Raw genomic sequence first — 18304 nt, 5'->3', positions numbered from 1 at the left:
GCCAAGATCATGCCATTGTACTCCAGCCTAGGCGACAAGAGTAAAACTTCATCTCAAAAAATAAATAAATAAATAAATAATAAAAAAAAATAAAGAGCAGTTACAAATCCCAATGCCCAGGCTACACCCTAGACCAATTAAATCAGACTCTCTGGGGACAGGATCCAAACATTGATATATTTCTTAAAGTTCCTTTTGCAGTCAAGATTGAGGAGAGCAAAAGAAAACCACGTTAGAAGGAAAGCAGAGCCCTAAGAAAAAAGACCAAGGTGAAATACAGGAATATTAAAGTATTAAGACCGAAGGATTCAGAGCCATAAGACCACAGTTAGACTAGATTACAGGAAGATACTAAGTGTCCATAATTTGGTAAAATGGAAATTTAAAATCTATTTAGAAACTATAAGCAGTCCTAAAGAAAAGCCAGATTTTAAAAATAAGATGCTTTAAGACAAATGATGCTCAGTTGAATCCAGGAGTTTGCATCCTCAGCATAAGAAAACCCAGCAGTGTCCAACAATCTTCTTAAAAACACCTGAATTTATGAACCCATTCACTATGTTTGATATCTGGATACAGTGACTACATAGTCAGAAGTCCCTGAGGTCTTGTAAAAGTTATGGTAACTGGCCTTACGTGGTAGTCTTACTGATGTCCTGTACACTTTGTAGTGGGTCAGTGGTGTCAGGGCAGCGGAGAATGCAGGGCGCAAACACAATGGCCAAAGCATTAGCAGACATTCGATTAGTGTCTTCCTGTAGAGCAATCCTAAGAATTAAAACAAAACAAAAAACAAGTGACTAAGGGATAAAAAGGGAGCACCATAGGGAAACAGGCAGAAGAGATGAGCAAAAGAAGACAGTATGACATGAACTGCGTAGTACTACAAGGATATCCATTAAGTTTAATGGTCTGCAGACTTTTCCCAAGTTGTTCCTTTGTTCCTTTGTCTCTGGAAAATGTATTTTCACTTGTTCTTTCCTTGAAGCAGTCTAGGTCAGCCGATAGCTTCCCAAGGGAAATTTGTGACCTACCTGCTCAAGGCCAAGATCACTAGATGAACATGTCCAAAGAATGCAGAATCGGCCAGGCACGGTGGCCCACACTTGTAATCCAGCACTTTGGGAGGCCAACGTGGGCAGATTACTTGAGGCTAGGAGTTTGAGACAAGCTTGGCCAACATGGCAAAACCTTGTCTCTACTAACAATACAAAAATTAGACAGGTGTGGTGGCACACACCTGTAATCCCAGCTATGCAGGGGGCTGAGGCAGGAGAATCACTTGAACCGGGGAGGTGGAGGTTGCAGTGAGCTGAGATTGCGCCACTGCACTCTGGCCTGGGTGACAGACTGAAACTGTGTCTCAAAAAAAAAAAAAAAAAAAAAAATGCAGAGTAGAGGCTTTAACCAAAAATAAAGATGGCTTTCTTCTCAACTACTGCTGATATTTACACACAGGGGAAGAGACACTACTCCTGACGTCTCTTTGGTCAATTCCTGAGAACGATCTGAACCCCTCATATGAATTAGGTCATTTCAATAGATTATATATCCTTTCTCGTTCAGCTGTTAGAAAACAGGCTAAACTACACAGTGCCACCATGAGGCTGAAGCTGCTACATGGTTCAAATAAGGGCAGAAAAGCAACTGCCATGCATTCCAGCTCAGCTGAAGATTTCTGCTCCAAGGTATCCTAACCACCTGTTTGAGACACTGACCTTATAAATAGAAGAAAAAATATAAATACCTGTCAGTTTTCCAAATGAAGAAATTCCTTATCTATTTAAAATAATCCAAGAGAAACTATTAAAAATCGTTCCCTTGCTTCTTAAAGTTACCTGACTAGATGAAAGATGAGGCGTTCCAGTGTACTGAGATGAGTTCGGGAGAGCTGATCAATCACAGAGTATACACCACGGATTGTCTCCTTCCTCTCCTGAAGGCCTAAAAACAGAGCAGAAACTAAGACTAAATATCCCCTCTTATACCGTGTATCTTCCTCCCAGACACCATGAAGCAAAGAAGGCTGGCTACAGAGTTTTAGGAGTAGTTGTACCTGTACGGCAGGAGAAGAGCAACTCACAGTAACTATTTAACTCTTTTTGCTTGAGTTCTATATTCATAAACAGTCTCCTTAGTTTGAACCTATATCGCAGTAATCCTTAATAACAGCAAGGGGATACAGATGTTCTAGTTTTTCAGTCATTGTGTAGCAGATTGATTTCCCATTAAAGTCAACATAATTTATGAATCCTCAGGGCCTAAATACCTCTAGGAAGGCCTTTATCAATATCCTACGCACCTATAGCACTGAGAAACTAAACTCTGAAACCTGTTAAGCTTGGCATAGAACAGCCAGCTTTACACATAGTTCTTGCCTAGATTTCCAATTTAAATGAACATAAGCCTAATCTGAAAACTTATTTTTAATACTTTAATCTGTTTTATAACCCCAGTCTTTCAATTTCTTTGTAAGAAGCAACCAAGTGGCTCACTCAGAAAATTTTTAGGACACTAACATTTTGATGAGTCTCTAAAAAGTCAGCATTTGAATAGGTGACAGTATACTGGCCGTTTTGTATTCACTGTCAAAAGCTTACCTTTGGATCTATAAGAATTAAACCACTAGAGGATGGCTTGATAATCTATACTCAAGATGGCATTTCTTTCCCAACTATAGGCCTTCTCTCTAACCCAGGAAGCCTATGCTTACCCATAGCTCGAAGAAATTCCTCATAGAGTTCAAAGGTCATGAGAGGATTGGGCAAATCTCGAAGCCATTGTTTGAATACACTTGCAATGACGTGTATGTTATAGTCATCTAGATTTACACTCTCAGCATCTATTTAGAGACAAGAGTTAGATTAACAAAGCCAAAACATGCAAAGAGATTCAAATAATTCACTTTAGAAACTATCATCATTAAAGGAAGGCTTCATGTTTCTTTTTTTTTCCTTTTTTGAGACAGAGTTTCGCTCTTGTTGGCCAGGCTGGAGTGCAATGGTGTGATCTCAGCTCACCACAACCTCTGCCTCCCGAGTTCAAGTGATTCTCCTGCCTCAGCCTCCCGAGTAGCTGGGATTACAGGCATGCGCCGCCACGCTTGGCTAATTTTGTATTTTTAGTAGAGACAGGGTTTCTCCATGTTGGTCAGGCTGGTCTCGAACTCCCAACCTCAGGTGATCCACCTGCCTTGGCCTCCCAAAGTGGAGGGATTACAGGCGTGAGCCACTATGCCCGGCCAGCTTCATGTTTCTTAATCAAAATGACTAACCTATTTTCCACAATGTAATTCCATGCTTTGGAACTGTGCTTCTAACTGTGGTGAAAGGATACGTCTTGTGTATTTGTTTTCCAAATCTGTTGTGGACTGAAATGTGTAAAATAAAAGATCATGGCCAGGCGCGGTGGCTCACGCCTATAATCCCAGCACTCTGGGAGACTGAGACAGGCCAATTACTTGAGGCCAGGAGACAGAAAGCAGCCTGGCCAACATGGTGAGACCTGTCTCTACTAAAAATATAAAAATTAGCTGGGTGTGGTGGCACACGCCTATAATCCCAGCTACCTGGGAGGCTGAGGCAGAATTGCTTGAACCCGGGAGACGGAGGTTGCAGTGAGCCAAAGTCACACCATTGTACTACAGCCTGGGCAACAGAGCAAGACTGTCTCTAAATGACTGACTGAATGAATGAATGAATGTTTTGGTGCTGAAGCACTGTTAAACTGCTATAAACGTCTCTACATACTTGCTCTCAATTTCTGTACTTACCTGGTTATGGATTTGTCCATAGACCACACTTTGAGTACCAATGTTTTACATGACCAATGAAAAAAAGCCATACAAGACACTTTATGAAAGTAAGGCTAATTTTAAGTCATTCTTAGAGATAAAAGGACAGTGATAACTGCGCTTAGAAAATATAAAGGAAACACCTTTACCCATTTCACTTATAAACTCCCTGAGGTTATACAGATTAGATGACTGGGAAGATTCACGATGATTGATTTTCACTTGTGCTATTTCAAGGTATCAGAGACAAAGTCAGTAACTGCCTATAAACCAAAGTAGACCAAGTCTCTTGTAGACGGAACCTCCTGCCTGAGTCTTACCAGTCATTGTTATTATTTTCATACTCAATTCATTTCTCATTGATTTGTTCATAAGAAACAGCATTGTACATAGGTTCTTGGCCACACAAGGACACGCTTTACTGTTTGGTTCAAAAAGATCTATTCCTTCCCAACAGTGGTAAAGTGTAGAAGTTGAAAATGAAACCAGAGTCAGTCCCCTGCATGAATTCCAGTACTGAAACTACAGCTCTACAAAGATACGTGCTCAACTCACTAATCATCAGTTTGAGTAACTGTCATCAATGTAGGCAGGCAAGAAGATGATACACAGGAAAGAGTAACCCTTGGAGTCAGAATAATAAAGAGAAAGGGGAAACAGATTATGAATTCAGAAGATCTGGGATTAACTCCAATTTGGTCACTTATTGGTGATCAGTCTTTGGGCAAGATTCTCTGTAAGCCTCAGTTCCTTTTTCTGTAAATGGGGATAATAATATCCCTAATTCATAGGATTGTTGTGAATATTATAAAAACATTAGTACAGCACCTTGCATCATCATCAGCAGCTCATTATTTAATTTCCCTGTACCTTAGTTTTTTCTTTGTCAATCAGAGGTATCAGAATCTCACCAAATTATTACAAAGTGCAAATTATATGCTCAATATATGTCTGCTGAATTGACCAAATGAAACCAAAGACTCTTTAGAAAGCCAAAAAATGATAACAAAGCATCACAGAAAAGAATGCATTCTTCTGGCTGCTAAGTAAAAGATCGACATGTAATGAAAACTTTAAGGGCATGAAAGGAACTATTTAAATAAAAGTATTTCGTTATGATTTAGAGGGCACTATCTTACCTGTATCTAGACCCTGCCGAAGCTCCTTGATTTTATTAGTCGAACCAGACTTTCGATAAATACCTTCTGTATACAGTCCATGCATTTCAATGTAGTTTATGAGCTTTTCCACTACTAAAGGAACAGTTCGGTCTTCACTGGTCAAACGGGACAGTTCAACCCCAAATTGTCGAGATGACAGCTCTGGATCATACTAAATGAAAGATAATTTTTAGTTTCCAAATGCATTCAAACATCTTGAAACATGTTTAACCATTTCTTTACCAGGAGCTACTTTTTATTTCTCTGAAACTTTATGAGCATAGTTAGAAGAGTTGGGAGAAGGAGAATTATGTTTAAGTAAGTATAAATAAGTGAGGTATTAGTTTCAATCCTTTTCCACCAGAATCTCCAAAAGAAAATAATGGAGTGAAGAATGAAGGCAGTGGCAAAGGGCTACAGCTTCTTCTCCTATCAAAAAATTGCTTCAAAAGCAAAGGTGGGATGGGATTTGGGTGTGGGGGAAAGGGTTGGATTTTATATGCAAACAGCTTGACCACCTACCAGATACCACTAGAAAATCTACTGATTTGATAAGAATTAGAGTTGTCAGCAAGTTCTTAAGCATAAGAATGCTTTGATGTTTATATAAACTTTATGGAAGTTTAATTGAAAAATGATTTCATAATTAAAGGCAGAGGTACACACAGATCAGCCCATGACTACTGTTACAGCTCTTTTGTATGGACTTGAATAGCGTATCTGATATCATACTTATTCATTCATTCATTCATTCATTCATTCATTTTCATTCATTCATTCATTTGAGATAGAGTCTCGCTCTGTCACCTAGGCTGGAGTGCAGTGATGCGATCTCAACTCACTGCAACCTCCACCTCCCAGGTTCAAGCGATTCTCATGCCTCAGCCTCCCAAGTAGCTGGGACTACAGGCACAGGCCACCACGCCCAGTTGATGTTTGTAGTTTTAGTAGAGACGAGGTTTCATCATGTTGGCCAGGCTGGTCTCGAACTCCTGACCTCAAGTGATCTGCCCACCTTGGCCTCCCGAAGTGCTGGGATTACAGGCGTGAACCACTGTGTCCAGCCAATATCATACTTTATTAACCTATAGGTTATTTTATATCCTATGTGACTGCAACAGAACAGCTTACCCTTAAGATTATTTGAAGTAATTCACTGAAAAGAAAAATGGCAGGTATTATCTCTGAGACTGAAAATTGTTTTGCAAATCTGTCTTTCCTTCTCCTGCACCATTGTCCTTCCCTAACTGTATATTCCATTTTCTCCTTTAACCTGCATCCAACCAGTTGCCAAGTCAATCAGTTCATCCTCTCTATTTTTTCTTTTCTGTTCTAAGTGTCATCACCCCAGGTCAAAACTATATCACTAACCAATTAGACTATTTCAACAGTTTCTTGGCCAGTTTTCCTCATATTCATATGTCCCCTTTTAATATATTCTGTAGTGTATATAAACTGTTTTATTCTCCTCACAGCAAAAGAAACTACCATCAGAGTGAACAGGCAACCTACAGAATGGGAGAAAATTTTTGCAATCTACTCATCTGACAAAGGGCTAATATCCAGAATCTACAAAGAACTCAAACAAATTTACAAGGAAAAAACAACCCCATCAAAAAGTGAGCAAAGGATATGAACAGACACTTCTCAAAAGAAGACATTTATGCAGCCAACAGACACATGAAAAAATGCTCATCATCACTGGCCATCAGAGAAATGCAAATCAAAACCACAATGAGATACCATCTCATACCAGTTAGAATGGCAATCATTAAAAAGTCAGGGAACAACAGGTGCTGGAGAGGATGTGGAGAAATAGGAACACTTTTACACTGTTGGTGGGACTGTAAACTGGTTCAACCATTGTGGAAGACAGTGTGGCAATTCCTCAAGGATCTAGAACTAGAAATACCATTTGACCCAGCCATCCCATTACTGGGTATATACCCAAAGGATTATAAATCATGCTGCTACAAAGACACATGCACACATATGTTTATTGTGGCACTATTCACAATAGCAAAGACCTGGAACCAACCTAAATGTCCATCAATGATAGACTGGATTAAGAAAATGTGGCACATATACAGCATGGAATACTATGCAGCCATAAAAAAGGATGAGTTCATATCCTTTGTAGGGACATGGATGAAGCTGGAAACCATCATTCTCAGCAAACTATTCCAGGGACAAAAAACCAAACACTGCATGTTCTCACTCATAGATGGGAATTGAACAATGAGAACACTTGGGTCTACAGCCATACCACCCTGAACACAGGGTGGGGCCTGGTTAGTACTTGGATGGATGGGAGAACACTTGGACACAGGAAGGGGAACATCACACACTGGGGCCTGTCGTGGGGTCGGGGGAGTGGGGAGGGATAGCATCAGGAGATATACCTAATGTAAATGATGAGTTAATGGATGCAGCACACCAACATGGCACATGTATACATATGTAACAAACCTGCACATTGTGCACATGTACCCTAGAACTTAAAGTATAATAAAAAAAAAAAAAAGGAAAAATTCCCACTAGAAGAAAAACATCTCACAGATGTAGATTCACTACTCTGCATTCTCTTCTCTCTAAAATCTAGTCTTCTAAGGTACGATTTGCCTGGGCAGCTCTCTGATGCTTGCCAACAAACTTTTTTAGTATTGGTCTGACACAAGCTACTCCATCTTAGCTGGAAGCAAATGTCTCACTCATATTCTTTGTATTTTAATTCCTGAATCAAATTTCTCTCTGTACTTTGCCATGATTGGTCTACTGCAAACAACATGCACACATATTTATATTTCAGATTTGCATGCTATTGTAACAACTGTCAGTATGTGATTAATGAATGAGAAAATGTTGTGATCATACATCAATAAAAGCCTGAATTTTTTTAAGAAGATTACTTCCTTGAAACAAAAGGTATCAAACAGTATGTGTACAGTATATTTTAGATCTCTGTGTATCCAAGAGATATATGTAAAAACACCAACCATCCATGCTGGTGAATTTTGCTATTCATGTTTAAATTTGTTCATCTTTAATTGTAGCTTACTGCATTAAGGATAATTCCTAGGAAGATTTATGAGTTTTTAAGGAAGTATGAAACCTCACTGCAGTGTTCTTCAAATTGTGGTTTATGAAATTAATTTAGTAACTCACATAGAGTAACGGCAAAATAATTCTATGAAAATCAATTCATTTTTGTACATATATCACCAAACATGTGAACTGGATCATGGCATAAAACATATTTCTTACTGTGATTTGTGGTCAAAAAGTTTAAAAACCACTTATCTGTAAAACTATCAAAAAGGCCTTAATTTATTTCCATAAGGCACAAAAGACCAATAGGTCTGTTATCTGTTATCTATTACTGATAGGTGATAATTTCTTACCTTTTTAGAGCACTTGGCTGTGGTTTTCAGACAGCATTTCTTATGGCAAGCATACTTGCATACTGAAAAATAGGTGAGGAATGCAACATTTTTAGAAGTCTGCACATCAGTGATAAGAACTTATCGAGTATACTTTATTTTAGACCTACATTTTTTCTTTAAATCTCAGACTGCTGTAATATGACATACATACTTTGTACAATGGTATAATTAAAAAGAATTTTAACCCATTCTATTGGGTATAATGAAGTTGAAAATATGATCAAAATTTCTAGCCACAGTCAATGAAAAAGCTTTTTGTTCTTTCAAAACTGTTCATCCTGCCCCTATGCCACACAGTACCACTCCCCAACGAATTCCAGCTGGATACTTATCTTTGTGGTTTGATTCACAAAGATAAGTGTTCACGTTCTACAACATACATGCTCTACAACATACTAAAATCTCAGAAATGCCTATTAAGAATCATTCCTATAGATAAGGAAGGCATTACTGTCAAAGATCCTTCCTGAAATGAAAACAAATTGGGTAGCACAGTTTAAGATATAAGAAAGGTCTTATTTATCATCTCTAAAGGTTCAGAACAGAGCTCTGAAGAACCAGAACATGAAGAGTATTCAGTTGTGATTGGGAAGATGGAATAAAGAAAAGGTTCAGAGCTAAAATAATTTAGAGGAGTGGTGATAACCCAGGGTGGCTGGGCAGCTGGTGAACAGGAAGAGGCACATTAAGAGGAGGGTATTGAGAACACAGCTGGCTTATGTCATTTTGTTATACTAGCTCTGGCTTTTGTGTACCAATACCTGAATATCCTTTCTTGAGCTTGTAAAATATAACTTGCAGGCTTTTGAAGGCCAAGATCAAGTAAGGGAGGCCATGTCATTGTACTGGTGAAATAATCAGGATAACAACAAAGAAAGTTAGCTAATTCTATTAAAAAATCAAATCAGGCCAGGCACAGTGGCTCATGCCTGCAATCCCAGCACACTTTGGGAGGTTGAGGTGAGTGGATCACTTGAGGTTAGGAGTTCAAGACCAGCCTGATCAACATGGTAAAACCCTGTCTCTACTAAAAATACAAAAATTAGCCGGACATGGTGGTGAGCACCTGTAATCTCAGCTACTTGGGAGGCTGAGGCAGGACAAGCACTTAAACCTGGGAGGCGGAGGTTGCAGTGAGCTGAGATTGTGCCACTGCACTCCAGTCTGGGCAACAAAGTTAGACTCCGTCTCACAAAAAGAAAAAAAACAAAAACAAAAACAAAACAACAAATCAAACCAGCCCAACACAGTCATAAAAAAGAAAATTATTTAAATTTTTAGCTTTAAGTTACAGAAGAAACTAAACCTACAAGAATCATAGTTACACTAAAGAGTCAAATACATTTCAAACTACTTCCTATTTTCACTTATTATAATTTTTTAGACTACTGATAATAAAACCAAAGCAAAACTGCTGTTGAACCATGGAATAAGTAAATATATAGTAATAGTGGCAATTTTTCTGTGGCAAACTGCTGTCATACTGGATCCAGTCCTTTATTAGTATTTGCTTCATTCAATTTTAGCCCACTAGTAAAAGTAAAGCTTCACAGAACTAATAATAGCAACAGAGCAGATGTATAAAATAAGATGAGTGGAGGCTAAAGGTTCACTGTAAGCCAGAACCAAGTTGATCTACAAAGAATCTCTACTCACATTTTAGGATTTATATATTTATATGTAAAATGATATATATATATTTTATATATTTATATTTTTTCTACTGTAATCTGCTAAAAGGATTACAGTAGAAAAAGTACCTTTTTGACTATAATCTAATTTATTCATCCATCCATCCATCCATCCATCCATCCATCCATCCATCCATCCATCATCCATCCATCCATCCATCCATCCATCCATCCATCCATCCATCCATCTATAGGTCTATCTAACCAACAAATATTTATTAAAACTTACTATGGCCATCACTGTTTTAGGCTCTGATGATATAAAAAAAAAAAAAGACAAATAAGTTTCCTGACCTATAGAGCATATATTTTAGAGGCACAGACTGAAAAACAAGAAAACAAATACTTAATATAATTTTGGATGGTAATAAGTTCTATAAAGACTATTAAGTCTGAGTGAAAGAACAGAGAATTTCGGAGGGTGGAGGGGCAGGCGCAGTGGCTCACGCCTGTAGTCCCAGCACTTTAGGCCAAGGCAGGTGGATCACCTGAGGTCAGGAGTTCGAGACCAGCCTGGCCAACATGGCAAAACCCTGTCTCTACTAAAAACACAAAAATTAGCTGGGCGTGGTGGCACGTGCCTATAATCCCAGCTACTTGGGAGGCTGAGGCAGGGAGAATCACTTGAACCTGGGAAGCAGAGGTTGCAGTGAGCTGAGATCATACTACTGCACTCCAGCCTGGGCGATGGAGCAAGACACCATCTCAAAAAAAAAAAAGAATAGAGAATCTGGGGACAAGGTGGCATTTAAACTGGGGGTAGAAAAGAGAGCTCTCTGAGAAGGTGAGATGTGAGTGTAGGCATGAAGTAATTGAAATATGAAGTCATACTAAAATCTGGGACAAGAACATTTTAGACAGAGTGAATCACATGTACGAGGCTCTCAGTGACCAAATAACATCAAAATATCTGGTTTAGATACAAAGAATAGGTGAAGAGAGTATAGCAAGAGATGAGGCTAAAAATTTAGGTAGTGTAAATAACTCCTTTACGGTAAAGGAGATATAAGACAACTCAAGAAAACAGAAATGTCAGTGGTTAAAAATATTCCTCAAAGATCTCTCATACTTACATTTGCAAACAGAGGCTCGGTCCATTATCCATATCAAAGAAGAACAGTATTCACAGTATGTAGGGATGCTATATTGGGTGGCTTTAAAGATGTGACCATTGTGTTCTTCTACCTGAATGAAAAAATTTAGCTACTTATATTAAAGCCAACACAGTAAATGCTGCCCTAACGTGGTGGGAAACCCTTCAATCTCTTGTTAAGTCTTCAGTAGGCACTAATTCCAGGGGGACAATTATGATCTTTTGAGAAATAACATAAAATAAAATATATTTTTCCTGCTTTCCAAAAGCTAACAATCTAGATAGACATGACCAAATTATATGAAAAACAGAAAGCAATGCAACAGACATACAATAGCTGTCTTATATGACTCTAATGTTACATTAAAAGCAGCAGTTCTCAAAGTATGTTTTCTTTTTCTTTTTTTGGCTTTTTTTTTTTTTTTTTTTTTTTGAGACTCAGTCTTGCTATGTTGCCCAGGCTGGAGTGCAGTGGTGCTATCAGCTCACTGCAGCCTCTGCCTCCCGGGTTCAGGTGATTCTCCTGCTTTTGCCTCCCAAATAGCCAGGATTATAGGCGCCTGCCACTAAGCCTGGATAATTTTTGTATTTTTTTTTTTATTAGTGACAGTGTTTCACCATGTTGGCCAGGCTGGTCTTGAACTCCTGATCTCAAGTTATCCGCCTGCCTCAGACTCCCAAAGTGTTGGGATTATCAGCGTGAACCACTGTGCCCAGCTAAAATATATATTTTTTTGTAATCTCGGGAAACTTTTACAGTTGAAAATTACTGATGACCTCAGAGAGCTTTTGTTTACATGAGTTGTACCTGTTAATATTTACTATGCTAGCAATTAAAGCTGAAAAAAATTTAAAGTATATATTCATTAATTTATTTAAAATGAACAATAAATGTATTATACATGAACATAACATTTTAATTAAAAACAACTATATCTTTAAAGCAAAAAAAAATAGTGGCAAAAGGGGTATTGTTTTACATTTTTGTAAATTTCTTTAATGTCTGGATTAATAAAAGACACCTGGATTCTCACATCTACTTCTGCACTCAATCTATTGCAATATGCAGTTTAGTTTGAAATATATAAAGAAAATCCAGCTTAATACAGATATGAAAGTGGAAAATGAAGGAATGTATTTTTAGTTTTTTAATTAAAATTTTTTTATTTGTATAAATGTATGTGGTACAAGTGTATTTTTGTTACATGCATAGGTTGCATAGTGGTGAAGTCAGGGCTTTTAGGGTATCAACCACTCAAATAACGTGTATTGTACCCATTAAGTAATCTCTCATCATCCATCCCCCTCACACCCCCTCACTCTTCCGAGTCAGTGGAGTAATATTTTAACAGTCCTTTCAGATAGTAATACGGCACCAAAACTTTACAAATGGTAACTTAAAAGTTAAATAAAAAACCATAACCAATGAACCCTTCCTGTCCTATGACAGTAAAATCTATTGTTTTGGACTTAATTAAAATTTAAAACTCTAACCTTCAAAGACACCATTAAGAAAAAAAGATAAACCACAGACTCAGAGAAAACATTTGCAAATCATATATCTATTAAATGACTTCTAGTCATTATGTTAGAATGTTATGTAATTATGTTAGAAATGTTAGAACCCAATAATAAGGCAACCCAACTCAAAAATGGGCAAAATACTGAATAGACAGTTCATCAAAGAAGCAGTTCAAATGGCCAATGGGCACATGAAAAGATGTTCAACATCATTAGTTATCAAAGAAATGCAAACTAAAACCACAATGAAATACTACTTCATACCTACCAGAATGGCTATAACAAAAAAGGTAAACAATAACAAATGTTGGTAAGAATGTGGATAGACTAGAACCCTTAGGTACTGCAGGTGGGATTGTAAAGCGGTGCAGTCACTTGGAAAACAGCATGGCAGTTTCTGAAAACTGGAAGCACGGAGTTGCCACTTGACCCAGAAATTCCACTCTTAGGTTTATACACAAGATAACTGAAAATGTACGTTCACAAAAAAACCTGTACGTAACTGTTCATAGTGGCATTATTCATGGTAGCCAAAAATACAAAACAACTCAAATGTCTACCAACTGATCAAAGGGTAAATAAAACGTGACATATCCATGCAATGAAATTCTATTTACCATTAAAGAAGACTGAACTGTTGATAAACACAATGATATAGATGAACTTCAAAAACATTATGCTAAAAAGCCACATGCAAAAACCACAGTGTATGATTCTATTTACATGAAATATCCAGAAAAGGCAAGACTATAGAAACAGAAAGTAGAGTAATAGTGCCTGAGGCTAGTAAAGAGCAGTGACTGTAAACTGGCATGAAAAATCCTTTTGGGATTTTTCTAAAATTGGAGATGGGAAAACTATGTGAATTTACTGAAATCACTGAATTGTACACATAAAAAGGGATAAATTTGTGGTAAGTAAATTTACCTCAAGAAAGCTGGTTTACAATACCAACTGGTCTATTTTGTATTTGGACATATTTACCTGTACGTGATTTTACAGTGGTACATGTTGATCATTTGGAATATACTGATTCACTAAATTAAACTTCCAAATGTTGACACATTTCATTATACACTAGTAGAAAGTCATAGTCCTTAACTTTATTACTGACCTCATTAGAAAACTTGGCAGATACAAGTTTTCCAAAATTTGAATTTTTGCTTGAATACACAAGTTTTATCACTGGTAATAAATATTGTCAGTTGTTTTCCTTGAAGTGACAGGATAACTGCATATGCCAAAATCTTAATGAATAGTTTAAGTAAAAATAATGTTCTATGAAAAAAGTGGCTAGAAACATGTTGCCACAAGAACTTGTTCATGAATTTTCATAGCAGCATTATTCAAACAAAAAGTAGAAACAACTGAAATGTCCTTCAATTAATAAACAGATATATAAAATGTTATATATCCATACAACAGAATATTTGGCTTTACAAAGGAATGATGTACTGACACAACACGGATGAACCTTGAAAACATTATGCTAAGTGAGAGAAGGCAGACACAAAAGGCCATATATATGATTTTTTAAGTCAATATGAAATGTTCAGAATAGGCAAATCCATACAGACAGAAAGTAGACTGGTGGTTGTGAGGGGCTCAGAGGAAGAGAGAAGAGGGATTGAGTGAGTGCTCAGAAAGCACAGTTTCTTTTTGGGATAACGTTCTCAAATTATATAGAGGTAATGATTGCTTAACATAGTGAATATACTAAAACCCACTAAATTGTACACTTTACGTAGTTAAAATGGCTAAATGGTTAAATTTTTGTTATATGAATTTTATCTCAATTTAAAAAAATGCTAGATCAGCCTGCAATCTAATTGTACAAGTAATTTCTTGAGACAACCATCATACCATGGTTTTGCATCTTTCCCATTTCATTACACAGAATATTAAAGAGATGTGAATTCAAGAATCAAAACTTAATACAATTAACGTTTTTATTATTTCACCTTAAGTAAAGCTTCTCTATTTTTCTTAAACTATGAGTATGTGACTGTAAAAATTATAATGCCTATTAACAAAGTTTGCAGGCACTGCCTTGATTCAAGTTATGGCAGTTTTACCCATGTTTGCTTTTGTGTCAACTCAATGAAAAAGGAAAATGATGTTTTATTATTACAAAAACAGTTGTGATATCATAAAACCCCTAAAAGTCTACCAGAAACCCCTGTAGACCACACTTTGAAACACTGGATCATATATAAACTAGACATAGACTCAAGTTTATATAGACTATATATGTTTATAAATGATCTGGTACAAAAGGATATATGTGATACTGTTAACTATAGTGATTATCCGTGCTGAGATAAAACACTCAATAGTAAGTGTAACATGACTGGGCGTGGTGGTGTGTGCCTGCAGTCTGAGCTACTAGGGAGGGTAAGGTGGGAGGATCATTTGAGCTCAGGAGTTTGAGGTTGGTCTAGGCAACATGGCGAGACCCCATCTCTTAAATAAATAAATGTATGCATGTAACACGAAGTTTTTTTTTAAACCTGTATATGAAACACTTTAAAACCCTCTTGAAGGATACAAAAATAGACTTAATCAGAAGAAAAGATTCAAAATAATAAAGATGTCAGTTCTCTCTACATTAATTTATAAATATAAGGTAATAGAAATAGAAGTACTAATAGATCTTTTTTTCTGCTCAAACTAGACAATCAAATAGTTGGAATGGCTCACGACTATTTAGATCAACTAATGAAACGGGATAAAAAAGATCCAAGCGGGCCGGGCGCAGTGGCTCATGCCTGTAATCCCAGAACTTTGGGACACCGAGGCGGGTGGATCACAAAGTCAGGAGTTTGAGACCAGCCTGACCAACATGGTGAAACCCCATCTCTACTAAAACTACAAAAATTAGTCAGGCGTGGTGGTGCACACCTGTGGTTCCAACTACTCAGGAGGCTGAGGCAGGAGAATCACTTGAACTCGGGAGGTGGAAGCTGTGGTGAGTTGAGATTGCACCACTGCACTCCAGCCTTGGCAACAGAATGAGGCTGCATCAAAAAACAAAACAAAACAAAAAAAACACAAAACAAGCATCATGGGAAATTTAGAATGTAAAAAGGGTGACATCTCAAAGTTGATAAGTAAAGATGGACTTTAAAATAAATGATGTTGGTAGCCATTGATAAGAGGCAAAATTAGATTCATATCTCACACTGCACACCAAGACAATTCCATAAAGATCGGAATTTAAATGTAAAAAATGTGACCACTAAATTATTGGAAGAAAACATTGAGAATTCCTTTATAACCCTGAAGTGAGGAAAGTCTTAACTATGACTCAAAATTCAGAAGCTATGAAAAAAAAAGATTCACAAGTTTAATTTCTTAAAAATTTTCCACATGACAAAAAACATAATAAGCCAAGTGAAAAGACAACTGACAAACCAGGAAAACATACTTTCAACTTATATCGCAGACGAAGGGTAATCTCTCTAATGTACAGAGTTGCTACAAATTGAGAAGGAAAAGACCAAAGCCAAAAGAAAAATGAGTAATGAACAAAAACATACAGACTGCAGTTAAAAAAAAAAAAAAAGCAAATGGTATTTAAGCATAAGAAAAGATACTCAATCTCACTGACAGTATGAGAAAAGCAAATAAAAATTGTGTAGAGATATAAACTACAAAATGAGACTACCTCTATTACAGAGAAATGAAGCAATATTTATCAAAATAACAAATGCATTCACCCTATGACCCAGTAATTTCAATTCTAGGAATCCATCACACACACATACACACACGGTTATTCACTGTGTCACTCTTTGTAATAGCAGAAGACTAGAAGCAGCCTAATAGTCCAGTAAGGAATGGTAGCCAGTTGTGAAACAGATTTCTGTGTATAGCTATTGTATTAGTTTTCTATTGCTGCTGCCACAAATTACCATAAATTCAGTGGCTTAAAACAACACCTATCATTTGTTATCTCACAGTTCAGTAAGCTATTAGTCTGACACTTCTCAGAGTCAGAGACTTTTAGTCTCACCAGGCTAAAATCAGGTATCGACAAGGGCGTGTGCCCTTCTGGATGCTCTGCGGAACAATCTGCTTCCAATCTCATTCAGGTTGTTGGTAGAATTCAGTTCCATGTGGCTGTTGGACCGAGGTCCTATTTCCTTGCTGACTATTAGCTGGTAGTTGTTCTCAGCCTCTAGAGGCCACTCACATTCCCTTGCTCAACACCCTCCTTTCTCCATCTTTAGAGACGTCAAAAGAGGATTGAGTCCTTCTCATGCTTGTATTTCTCTGTCTTCTACTACCTATGTCTCCTGCATCGTCTTCTACCTCATCTCTCTGACTGACTCTTCAGTCTTCCTCTTCAGCTTTTAAGGGCATATGTGATTACATTGGGCTCATCTGCATAATCCAAAATAAACTGTTATGTTAAAGTGAGTTGATTAGCAATCTTAATTCCATCTGTGAAGTCCCTTCACAGCAGTACCCAGATTATGTGTGAATGAATAACCAGGTGACAAGAATCTTGGAGGGAACATCTTTAGAATTCTGCCTACCATAGATAGAGAAGGATCTTCTGAATATATTGTTCAATGATAAAAGCAAGGCACAAAAGACTACTATGCTGTTATTATATAACATGCTACATTTTATGTGAGAAAGGATAGCTAATAAGTTTATACTGGAGAAAGAAACACTAGAAAGTTATAACAAAAATTTACCACTAGAAGACAAAGGGGGTTGGAGTTAGACTTCTCAGTTCATAGACTTTAAAAAAAAGTTTGAATGGTAAAAATATATCTATTAGAAAAAACACTGTAAAAATAAATTAGTGCAGGCTAAGGAATTCTTCTTTTATTCAATAGTTCTACTCTCATTTAGTTTGATGCTCTAATTATCACAAATTTGTTCAGTGGGACTTCCTTTGAGCTAAATAAAAAGGGAATGCTTGTCTTTAGAGCAAAAATTGAACTAATAAATGTAGAATGACTGATGGAATTTTAAAAAATCACTATTTAGCAACCATCACAGCAATTGATTCAGTCAAGAATCATCAAGGAATAACAAAACTAGTAAGAGTTTGAGGAATAAGAGAGTATTTATTTACATGGTCTAAAGTATATCCCCACAAGATAATAATTACAAGGGAAAATAGTATCTTTGCTGAGTTTTTTGAAACATCCTTGCAGATATCAACCACAATAGGACAAACAGACATCATATATCTCCTGATATCACACAATGAAAAATCAGAGCATTTCTTCTGTGATGTTTCATGCCAAAAATGTGTAACCTGAATCTAATCATGAGGAAATATAAGACAAACTCAAATGGAAAAACATGCTATAAAATAACTGACCTATGTTCTTCAACAATGCCAATGTCTTGGAAACTAAGAAGGCTAAGGAACTGTTCTTGATTAAAAGAGATTAAAAAGGCATAGCAATTAAGTGTAACAAATATCTTGTTATAAAGGAACAATACTGGGACAAATGATGGAATCTAAATAAATCTGGGTTAAGGGATATGGTTTATTTGTACTTCTCTTGCAACTTCTCTATAACGCTGCAATTATATTATGTCAAACAAAAAGAAGGGGAGAGGAGGGAATGGAAGGA

At 36.9% G+C, this 18304-nt stretch overlaps 1 protein-coding gene across 5 annotated transcripts in view; it reads right to left on the bottom strand.

Annotated features, from left to right (window-relative positions):
- Positions 1–18304, bottom strand: part of MYO9A (myosin IXA) — a 300242-nt gene that overhangs the window by 27292 nt on the left and 254646 nt on the right. For all 5 annotated transcript variants that reach the window (XM_058427939.1, XM_032174780.2, XM_032174781.2 and 2 more), the window contains 6 exons: positions 11161–11272; positions 8355–8416; positions 4933–5125; positions 2714–2842; positions 1839–1944; positions 637–768 (listed from right to left, as the gene is read on the bottom strand). In XM_058427939.1, the coding sequence (XP_058283922.1) occupies positions 637–768; positions 1839–1944; positions 2714–2842; positions 4933–5125; positions 8355–8416; positions 11161–11272 (734 nt within the window). The remainder of the gene's footprint in view (positions 1–636; positions 769–1838; positions 1945–2713; positions 2843–4932; positions 5126–8354; positions 8417–11160; positions 11273–18304) is intronic.

The sequence above is a fragment of the Hylobates moloch genome, unplaced genomic scaffold (genome assembly GCF_009828535.3).
Source record: "Hylobates moloch isolate HMO894 unplaced genomic scaffold, HMol_V3 SCAFFOLD_14, whole genome shotgun sequence".
NCBI classification, from domain to species: domain Eukaryota; kingdom Metazoa; phylum Chordata; class Mammalia; order Primates; family Hylobatidae; genus Hylobates; species Hylobates moloch.
Note: the sequence above shows the minus strand (reverse complement) of the source record. Positions and strands in the feature narration are given on the sequence as shown.